We start from the raw sequence: 11,089 nt of genomic DNA, 5'->3' as shown, positions 1-11,089 counted from the left end.
CTGAAAACAGGTACTCAGTACATTTTAAACTATACAAATCATGAATAAAATCAGAAATAAGTAAATAAATACCTGAATGATTCAAAAGGTGTTTAAAATAAGATAAAATAAGTATGACTTGAGAGGAATTTACGTGTTTAAAAAACAAACTCATGTAAAAATCAATGTATTGCATTTATAAGGTGATGAAAATGTGTAACACAAACACAAAATATATGGAATGCCATGTTTGTTTTTCCATTGCTTAATTGTTTGTGTGATTATTTGTAGACTGAATAAATCCATTTTAATTTTAATTTCCTCACTTTATTGCTTGTTTGATAATCTTCTATAATAAGACTAATAACAAAATGGTGATGTTGTTTTTATGATATCTTCAGAATTATTAAAGCTCTTCAATGTAAGAGATTTTAGCTTTTCTCCTAAAACCAGCTCTGTCACCTTGTTTTGCAACACCTCCACCCATTCCCCTCAAGCAGTCAAACCCAAAGCCCCAAGAGGCCACGGGAACAGTCCATTCACATTCATTCAGCTTGGAATGAGCTAATCCACCCAGTCGTAAACACAAAGAGCCATGTTGCATCACAAATTGCTTAACCTTTACAGTTACAGACAGTCAGTATTTGCAATTGCAAGTTGTTTTGACGATTTCTTCACAGATATGTGATGAGAAACGCCTTTTGTTTGGACATAAGACACAGTGAATGCACTATATACTGACATGCGTTAAGCTCTTTGTTTCAAAGAGGGTGAGTCAAGTGATGCAGTGATATGATAGGGCTGTGGTGAGTCACATAAAGAAGTTACTGGACATACTGGACAATGGAAGTCTAAAAGTAGCAGCAGACAATATCGTTCATCTACTCATCAAGTTTTAATGCTCATATCAGTGCCTTTAATTAGCTGGACATTCACTGCGTAACTACAGCAAAAGAAAGCTTACAGGCACTGTCCTCTGTTCACCCATTTCTGCAGAGACCTAATGAAAAATTGATTGGCTAATAACACACACTGAAAGTCTAGTCCCTCACACAACGCCCTGCAACATCTTCCACCTTCAAGTCACTTGACACGAAACACAACAATAAGGCACTGGGTTAGGATACAGATTTTGCATTATTAATTCAACAGGAGCATGTAAACAATCTGCTGTTTATTGAAGCAGGTGCAAGTTCCAAGAAGCATGATTGATACGTTTACTTATTAAAGCTGTTCCAGGTTTTACGCTGTAAATTTATTCAGATAAATCAGTAAACCTGTCTTTTGGAGCAGGTACGAAGTGGACAAGTAAACATAATCACAGTCGAATTGTATTTGGTGAGGCAAGAAACAACATGTTGACTGACTCACTGACAAAATCAAAAGAGTATTCATGGAGTCTCTAGACTAACAAAGGTTCACTTGGTGATTCAGTTGGTGCATTTGTCAACTAAAGACTGTTCATCCTTTTTACTACTATGAATACACTATTGATGTCTCTGTCTGAATGTCTGATACTTATCACCTCACAGTTGTGTGCCTCCGCCAACCAGTCAAGTTGCAGTTTACATCCATGTCTGTCCAGAATTATATTTGTTGTGAAGACTTTGAAGGAATTCAATGAAAAGTATTTAAGTGTATTTTCCTTGTATGTATTCACATTTGTCCAATAACGCTGATTTTGATAAATCACAAACTCGTAGCCATGACAGTAGACAATGCTTCAGATATGGATGTTGCTGCAAAGACGCTACAAATTATAAAACTTGGATGCTTCACACATATCTTCAACCCGGCAGCACAGAAGATCTAAACAATCACCACAGTTTTAAGGTGGGCACCCAAGATAAGTGTCACCAATTCAGTATTTGACCAAATGTGAAATATGGTCACAATCTCCCCGTCTGTTTCTGAGTTATGGCGTTGAATAACAGCCAGAAAAGTGTTTTGCAGAACATTATGAGGTCACAATGACCTTTGAGCTTTTGGATACAAAATGTCATCATTTGATCATTTTATCCAATTAGACATTTGTGTAAAACTTTGTCATAATTGGTGTATGAATTCTTGAGTAACGGCCAAAAACATATTTTGTGAGGTCACAGTGACCTTTGACCACCAAATTCTAATCAGTTCATCCTTCAGTCCAAGTGGACGTTTATGCCAGATATAATGAAATCCCATCTAGGCATTCCTGAGATATCTTGTTCACAAGAATGGGACGGACATGAAATCACAGAGACCTTGACCTCTGACCACCAAATTCTAATCAGTTCATCCTTTGTGCCAAATTTGAAGAAATTCCCTCAAAGCATCATTAAGATATTGCATTCACACAGATGGGATGGACAAACAACCCAAAAACATAACGCCTCCAGCCATGGCTGTCGCAGGTGTGGAGGCATAAAAACTTCCATTATTTTTTGATGAAGAGTGCCTTTTAACACCTACTTCAAAAACAGCAACATAAAATACACACCCATCCCTTCATCCACACAGAAAGCCTATTACAATGTAGATTGCTGAGGTCTGACATTATATTTTAGCTTATTTTGTAGTCAACAGCTGCTGTCCACAACACTGAAACAAGAACAAAATTGTAGGACGCAGAGCGTGAAAAACTAGACTATATATTTGCATAGTGAAAAATCTGGTGAGGTGAATATTTCCAATTCTTAATGATATTGTCATTCAAAATGAAAAATCTGTAAATAATAGGGAAACATGATTGAAAGAAGTTTTTATTTTCAAATGGCTTAACCATTTTCCATTTTCCATCTTTGTCCAAAAGATGGGATCAGTTCATTACCAAGCAAGTGCTGCCCATTATAGCCTTCTTGGTGCATTCTATATACAAATCTATATACACAGTTACTTCAGACAAGTGATGCTGGCCCTATCCTTTGGATTGGCAAACAAATACAAAATAAAGGTTATAACCTTTAGCAATAACAGCATTTCACAAATCAATTCACATTATGACAAGTTTTTTTTCCTCATAATTTTTAGAAAATAAAAAAAGCATGACCATGTGTAGGAAAGCAGTGAAAAAGAAACCATCCTGATTCCTTCAAGTACAAGATCTGCAGAAAAAGGGAAAGTCTTGGAGGCGATGAAGCATAAAATACTATGTACAATAAAAAGCACAATCTACTATGCAGGTTTCAAGGGTTAATTCCTGAATGGGCAGATATTGGCAGGCTCACTTGCCACTGGAGTTGATTTTACTCGTTGTCTTTGTGAGCCACACTCTGCTGACTGGTTACTGAGGAGTCAGGAGAAGGAGCAAAGTCATAGTGAAAAGAGAATTCACATAGGATGCTGTGTCATAAATACAGTATGTTATGACACCTCAGTGACCAGTCTAAGGAGTGCTCTGATTGGCTGTTGAGTGTTCACAGTCCAATGTTTTTTATTACAAATGGCACGGTGTGTCAGACTCCAGAGACCGCCTGGCTGTTATAATCAGTCGACTCCATTTTGAGGATGTACGGTATGATGCTGTCAATCTGCACGTTGCCAATGAGCCCAGCGAAGAACAGCTCCTCAGTGACAGCTGCACTTATCAGCCTGAGGGCAGGAAGACGCAGCAACAGCTTGGATAACCTGAGAGCAATGAGAGGGAAAGGAGACATAAAATTATCATATTTATATGTCTTTATATGTATATCTTAAAATACTCTAGTAAAGCCTACTAACCGATAGGAGTCTTCTGGGTAGGTCCTAGTTACATAGTCCTGCAGCTCCATGTAAGCCTTCTCCTGGAACCGCTCTATTTGTGGGGTATTATCAATGCCGGGGTGATCTGATGCAAAAACAACATGCAAACAGACAGACATGAGTCTATACTTTTGTGCAGGATTTCAAAAACAATAAGGGTTCTGTCCTAACAAGAAGAGAAGAACTTGAAAATGTCATTTTTATTTTGTAATTCTCCAACTGTTGCTCACATACCAGGGCTAAAGAGAACGATGGCTTTGAGGAAGGCATATTCATAAGCGTCCGGGGACAGTTTGGTCATGCTGTTGCAGAACTCCTGCATCCTCCAGATGTGCTCCATTACGAGTTTTACTCGTTCTGGGGATAACTTGTCTGTAGGACACAAAAACAACAAGTTTAGAGAAGACATGGACATAAGGGGCCAGACAACAGCATAGATTTTAGAAAATTCAAGAAAAATTGTGCCACATAAATTGGCAAGACAAGTTACAAATCTTGACTTATTAGAATATACTCCAGGTCTGCATGGCTGAATTGTTTAACTGCTTAGTGGAGAAGCATGACACTGAAAAACCTTGTTTGGGCTTCACTTGTTGAATTCAAGTGTTAAACCTTGCAGGCAGCCAACAGAAGAGCCCTCCTACCTTCCTGTAAGCTGGTCTGCAGATGGTTGATAATGGCACTTAAGATGGTACCAACATTCATGACGTTGGAACACTGTGCCAGACCCAAGGCAAACAGCTCATTCCAGCAGGCTTTCATCAAGTTAATGTCATTGTCTTGACCACTGCAAAATAAAATGAAGTTAGTTTTATTTACTGCAGAGAACTGACATTTTCTAATTGACGTGTATGACACGGTCCAATGCTGCAATATGGGAAAAAGTGTATTTATGAATCAATGAAAAATCTTATCAGAAAGGCTTACCCTAAGGCTTGAAAGGCAGGTATGGAGCGTGCCCAGTGCATAGAGAGAAAAAGTAACCGGGAAGCTGACTCACAGATGTAGTTGACATTGAGGTACTCTGGCACAGGCAAAGGCATCATAAGCTGTAGGACATGGAGAAAACATGACCACAGTGTCAATTGGAAATATGTGTAATTCAGTAAAACATGAGCAGGGATTTTTGGTCTCGGTTGGATTTCATCCTGAGGGTCAAGGTCAGCAGCTGTTCATTTACCTTGAAGGGAATATGGCTGTCAGAGAGTAGAGGTCCCTCCAACTCCACCACGGGACCCGACTGGTCCCCTGACATCAGCTGCATTGTGGCCTCCAAGGACTCTCCTGCTGAGCCGTCACCAGAGTGCAGGACTTTGGCCAGAGTGTCAAACGCTCTAACAACACGCAAAATATGAACACATAATGCCCATATTAATGAATATACACATTTACATTTAATATGGTGTAGCTCACATAGAAATATAGATACAACTCAAAGCACTGCAGTGCACCCCTGACATAGTCCAAGATGGTACTTTTGATTGACCAAGGCCAATTTGATTAAGCCCCTAAGTGCATAGTCAGAAACCACATGGCCCTACAGGAAATTCTATTAAAGCTTTGTGACAAACAGGAAAAACAGCCCCTGGGTTCTTTCCTGATGCTCCTGCAGATCTCCAGTACATTTATCATCTTATTCACAAGCAGCTACTGGTCAGTTTCAAAAACTTCATGATTCCTCATGACATCTCCCTCACCGAGTGATATCACTTGGGGTTTGCTCATCTCCTTGGATGTCTGTCATCGAGCCGTCACCGTTGCTAAGCGTTTCAACTCCCATCAGATCATTGCCGCTGTCACTTGCCTCCCTGGCCTTGTTGAGGTGAGCGAGGGACGTCACTACATTTGCCAGCGTACCAAGGTCACCTTGAGATGGGTCATCCTCCTGAAAAGGGGACAATTTACTAGCATGTTTCATAAACACAATGCTTGAATTTATTTGTGCTGCCCTGACCCATTTAACAAAAATTAGTGCTTATCACTGAAAACTGGTCCACAAAACACAGATCTTAGGACACTTGCATTATTCATTAACAAGCAATTATTGCTTTGTTAATTATGAGTTATCAATCTGATGTATGATGTCTGGTGTAAATCCCAATTATCTCAGTTTCTTTTATATTTGAGGTTAGAATAACATATCAGATTTTTGTTAAATGTTCTATAATGTAACAGTCAGTAATCAGTGTTACCTTATCAGGAGATGTTGGGATCAAGATGGTGTTTTCCAACTTGGAGAAGGGTTGTTGGATGTTGAGCAACATGCTTGACTCAAGCAAACTTGTAGACCTGTAGTTAGAGATTTAACATCTCACATATCACATTGTATTATCTAATATGGAACCATACAATATGATAAAAATCACTAGATGTACAGAACAGTTGAGCATCATGTTTAATGTGAGGTAATAAAAGTCATTAGTCAGACTCTTACCAGTTAATTAGTTATAAGTGTCAAATCTAATTCAGTTCAAACCAATTCTGAAAAAAAATCCCATCTTTCTCCACCTTATACAGTAATGTTCATATGTTGACGTTGTGTCAGAGAGGTGAACAATTATTAAGTTCACACAAATAGGATCTGAATAAAGGTTGTATTAGACTGTACAGGTGTATCTATAAACTCATTATTTTATTAGGTTTTGTTCAGTGGCTGTACCTGGCAGTTTCCTTGTCAGATACAAAAGTGGGTGTAGCAGCCAGAGGGCTACACAGGTTCTTGCGGATGTAGATCTTTTCAGTGGAGGCTGCACAGTTGACAGATTTCTCTCTGGTGGTAACTTCAACAGGCTTCCTCTCACACTGCACAGCTAAAAGACAAAACAAAGTGTTCAGATCTTATCAATGCGAGTTCTAAATAGCATATTCACAACTATTTATACTGTGTATTTCAATCTTTTACAATCCTGTTTATTTCAATCTCTTACAGTCCTGTTTCATGCCGAGAGCTATGCAGCGCTGCAGTCGACAGTACTGGCAGCGGTTTCGGTGAAGCTTGTTGATGGCACACTCTCCTGAGCCCCTGCATGTGTACACCAGGTTCTTCCTAATGCTGCGTTTGAAGAAGCCCTTACAGCCCTCACAGCTGACAGCTCCGTAATGACGCCCTGAGAGAGAAATTGAAACAGGGTCATGTTGGAGAATGCTTGCTTATGCATGTCACTGAAAAATAATAAAGTTAAAGCAAATTAAACTGAATACCAACCTGAAGCCTTATCCCCACAGACAACGCAGTACTCCACAACCGGCTTGACAATAGACGGGTCTGAGCCTTCAGTTACAAACTGACAAATAACCAGAGACAATAGAACCATTCAACAGGTGGCAAACATTGGAACAAGTCAAGATTGACTAAACATGTCCATGCTTCAGTCACAAGACCTTTCAGTTACTTGTTTATCAAAACTGGCTGGAAAAAGTCATTGACATCCTCAGGCAATACCTGAATCTGCTGCCCAGCCAGTTCAGGGGAGGCAAACAACAGCTGGTTAACCCCAGAGCCGTCTGGAGTAGCGAGGATGACCTTGTTGGGTGAGACTTCTTGCTTGGCCAGAATCACCTTCCCACCAGTAGAATAGTCAGCATTTGCTAGAATAAACTGTTGCTTTCCAGGAGAAGATGGCTCAAGTGCTGTGACGATCTGGATCTTCTGGCCAGTCTGCTGATCAGTCACAATCTTTAGGAAATAAAAGATCAAAACATAAGGGAGTGCAGACTCTAAATGCAGACAGAGTAGCAGACAAATTAAGCAAATGAAATAATAACAAGGCAGAGAGTCTACTAGACATTTTACTCAAAACCATTAATATGGACCTGATGGTGTCACTGGAGAAAAAGCCAGGGAATCACCAAAGTCACCAGGATTCATTGTCTGGGCATCATGTATGTCTGCACCTCATTTCATGCCAATCTAACCAACAGTTGCAGAGATATTTCACTAGCAAACAAAAACTGCCATCGCTAGAGCCATGCCAATAGTATGGCTAAAAAAATACAAAAACGGCACGTGTCATAGAGACACTTTTCCTAACGAGATGTTGTACAAATAAGAGACAACACTGGGTTATGCTGTCAACTATTCTTTATCTTGCAACAATTATCTGCAAATTGTGCACGGGTAATTACTTATACACTAACAAATCATAAATACTGTTTACCTGGATTCTGTGTCCCAAAGCCATGTTGCTGTCTGCCGACACAAGTTGAATCCTTTGAGTCTGCCCATCCATACCGATACTGCACACATCTACTTACACTGCTTTTCACGTCAGTACCCCATGAGGCATGTACACCTGTAAAGAAAGCATGTTTTACTTTACATCGTATTAAACCACATATGGGGTCAGTCAGTGAGAACATCAAATCCAATAAAAGTCCATATCACAATACTTTTCATCCCAACGCCATAAGTTCCTAGTAAAGACATATATATCTTTAAATACACAAGTATAGTTCAATTTTTTTCATTTCCTCAACCTTTTTTCAGCTGCAGATTAAAACACATTAGTTGCACAAGTGAATATTTACAGAACCAAGGGATGTAGGATCCACTCAAATAAACTACAGTGCTCATTCCACTTGTTCCTTGTAATCAAAAGAAAGTGGCAACAGCATGTTTTTGATGGTGTCTGGACAGGAGAAACTATTAAAAGCATATGTGCAAACAGTCAATGTGTTAAGTATTTAGTTTAGATATACTAATGTGTACAAGTGTGTACAACAGTGATTATTTTCAATCAAATATACTGTACCACAACTAAGCGAATAAGACTTAAAAACACGCTACGTTACAACTCATCCTTTCTCTTTACCCTCCCTTTAGGTAGATGATAATTCCGGCGAAACCTCTACCAATGTTACTAAACAATATTAATAGCCATCTTAGTCGAAATTATCTTGATATTATCTTGTACTGAATCGCCGGGAAAATAAAGCATTTGATGTATTACATTGCGTGTCATTAACTAATGTTTGCTTGTGGCCTGAGCTAGCCGGCGCTAGCTCGAAACTGCACTATTGATGGCCTTGTTATAAAATACAGCTTTATATCACCGTAAAATGACAACAAATGAGCAGCGTGGTTACAGCTGCAACACAGACAAGCTCTTGACAGCCAGCTATTTAAAATCGATACGGAAGATAAAGGTATTTCTTTTCCTGTGGGTGAAAGGTCAACATTGAAGGGTTAAAGCATGCTATAGGGTTCAAGGCCCAATGATGCAGAAACGCGGAGTCAACGGCGGGACTTCGGTGTTTGACAGATGGGCTAAAATTGTATTTTTTCTTCAACTGGAGCTCCGATTAGATCGACAATTTAGCAAGACAGCTGATAATCTAACACTACATCATGCCACTGTTACATTCACACTTGGATCGATGTTGTAGTTTCTTATTTTATGGAGATTTATTTAGCCACCGCTAGCATAGCAGCTAACACCAGCTAACGTTATCATGGTTAGCTGGCGCGGCTAAGCTTGGTAGCTAAGTAGCATGCGGGTTAAGAATATAGCGGCGGCCGAATCCCTACTAATAACTACACGTAAGTATGTAGCTAGTAAACTACCAGTGATACTGACATCATTATATAACGTTACTTGCCAGATGTGATGTTTAAACGCTGAGCTCCGGACGACAGTGCTAACGAGCTAGGTTAGCTGTGTGCTAGCTGGTTGCTAAAGGCAGCTTCCCGGCTGTAGACTGAACACTCCCTCTCTTCCTGCCTTTACTGCTCAGTCCTCTCTCCTACACCAAGCTCCCATGCGTCCACTTCAGTAAATATGTCTTACCTGTCAAGAAGATGTTAAGTCAAGTAATGAATTGACTCCAATAAATTAATATTTTAACTGTTTGCTGCAGTTAGTAGGAGGGTCAGAGTTCGTGACCTTTTTTTTCCATCAGTAAACGACTCTTGCACATGCGCAGTAAGGAAGCCGTGGCTCAGCATCTTTGGCTTGTGTTAAGAGAAAATATCAAAAATGTCATAATGGTCTCACTTGGCTTCATTCAGATTTTTGGGACAGAACTAATGATATTTCTGTGGTAGGCACATTTAGATCACGCAGTATATAATTGTGTGTATTTTCGATTATGAGCTGAATTCACCGGCCGCTGTCACATCTAGTCCAGTTGCTGCAACGTAACCATCAGTCAAAGCAACTTTGCGGTGAAAATTTGACTTTTTGTTTTCACCAAGTATTTTACACTAAGGCAGATGCAAAAATGCAATGTGTATTCAACCCAGCTATCCGTCCTGGCAAATACTTTCAACTTTAATGCAAGTTTGAAAAGGTGAAACCCCTTCATATCCATTTTTGTAACCATAAACACCAAATATGAACTGTCAGCAATATATGTCAAGATACAACTGAGAGGTCATGAATAAAGGAATAAGAAAAAAGTACACAAAACTGTATTCTTTCTGACTTTTCTCCAATTTAATTTTTTCTTGTAAAATACTGGAAACATTTTAGGACTCTAAAATGAACTGCTCAAAACTCAAGTTCACACAAAGACATTAGTTGCCCTTTAACAAGGGGTCACACATTGCTTTTAGGGCCGCAAATAACTTATGTTCATTACCGATTAATCTGTCAATTAATTTCTCGATTAATCAATTAGTTGTTTGGTCTATAAATTGTCAGAAAATGGTGTAACATGTAGATCACGGTTTCTCAAAGCCCAATGTGACGTACTCAAATGTCTTGTGTTGTCCTGACCGACAGTCCACAACCCAAAGATACTGAGTTTACTGTCATTGAGGACAAAAGACACCAAAAAATATTCCAATTTTAGAAGCTGGAATCAGAAAATTTGGACATTATTTCTTATAAAATTCCAAACAATTAATAGATTATCAAAATAGTTGGCGATTAATTTAAGAATTGACAACTTAACAACTAATCATTGCAGCTCTAGTTGCTTTGTTCTAAAGGGGTCAAAAAAGATTGAAAACTTTTGAGATGCATTGTGCTGTTCAGAACTTGTGTTGGGCTCGATTAGAATTACTGGCAAGGCCGGATCCATGTGTACTCCGTGTCAACTGGTCTGTGGTAATTTAATAGAAAGTTTGTGAATATGCACCACTAAAGCACAATATCAACTGACATGATAAGGGACCTGATCTTGTATCAAGACCTCAATATTTCTGTTTTGGGCTGACATGATTCATAATCATACACTTATTTTTAAATCAAATTACAACACAACATACCTGAGGCCAGGTCGTATTCCAGCATAGAAAAACTACATATTGCACAGAGAGCAGGGAGGACACAGGGTTAAGAGGAGCCCAGCAGTTTGTTTTTGCTATGGGGCCCCTGAGCAGGTTAATCCAGAAATTAGTACTGGTACCACTATATTTTACAGAAGACAGATATTAATTTAAATGTAT

The 11,089-nt window shown here is 39.1% G+C and overlaps 1 protein-coding gene across 2 annotated transcripts; it reads right to left on the bottom strand.

Moving 5' to 3' along the window:
• Nucleotides 1-2,707: 2,707 nt before the first annotated feature.
• nr2c1 (nuclear receptor subfamily 2, group C, member 1) lies at nt 2,708-9,864 on the bottom strand. 2 transcript variants are annotated; one of them, XM_042412857.1, is made up of 14 exons: nt 9,298-9,864; nt 7,857-7,991; nt 7,142-7,375; nt 6,905-6,983; nt 6,627-6,806; nt 6,359-6,509; nt 5,892-5,988; nt 5,397-5,584; nt 4,880-5,033; nt 4,627-4,748; nt 4,344-4,486; nt 3,934-4,071; nt 3,679-3,784; nt 2,708-3,585 (listed from the first exon to the last, which is right to left on the bottom strand). In XM_042412857.1, the coding sequence occupies exons 2-14, from the start codon at nt 7,926-7,928 to the stop codon at nt 3,414-3,416; spliced, it is 1,836 nt and encodes a 611-aa protein (XP_042268791.1). In that variant the 5' UTR covers nt 7,929-7,991; nt 9,298-9,864; the 3' UTR covers nt 2,708-3,413. The 2 variants fall into 2 exon arrangements, with proteins under 2 accessions (XP_042268791.1, XP_042268792.1); XM_042412858.1 differs by having other exon boundaries at nt 9,486-9,864.
• Between the last annotated feature and the right edge of the window lie 1,225 nt (nt 9,865-11,089).

This window comes from Thunnus maccoyii, chromosome 5, assembly GCF_910596095.1.
Source record: "Thunnus maccoyii chromosome 5, fThuMac1.1, whole genome shotgun sequence".
Taxonomy (NCBI): domain Eukaryota; kingdom Metazoa; phylum Chordata; class Actinopteri; order Scombriformes; family Scombridae; genus Thunnus; species Thunnus maccoyii.
The sequence above is the reverse complement of the archived record's forward strand: the minus strand, read 5'-3'. Positions and strand labels throughout refer to the sequence as shown.

What these genes read in the sequence shown, in the direction of transcription:
- nr2c1 (XM_042412857.1), bottom strand. Translation starts at nt 7,928, where the DNA reads ATGGATGGGCAGACTCAAAGGATTCAACTTGTGTCGGCAGACAGCAAC. An exon ending in TCTGACAAGGAAACTGCCAG is followed by an intron (nt 5,989 to 6,358) that starts GTACAGCCACTG and finishes CTCTAACTACAG; the next exon opens with GTCTACAAGTTTGCTTGAGT. An exon ending in GCAGACCAGCTTACAGGAAG is followed by an intron (nt 4,072 to 4,343) that starts GTAGGAGGGCTC and finishes TGTGTCCTACAG; the next exon opens with ACAAGTTATCCCCAGAACGA.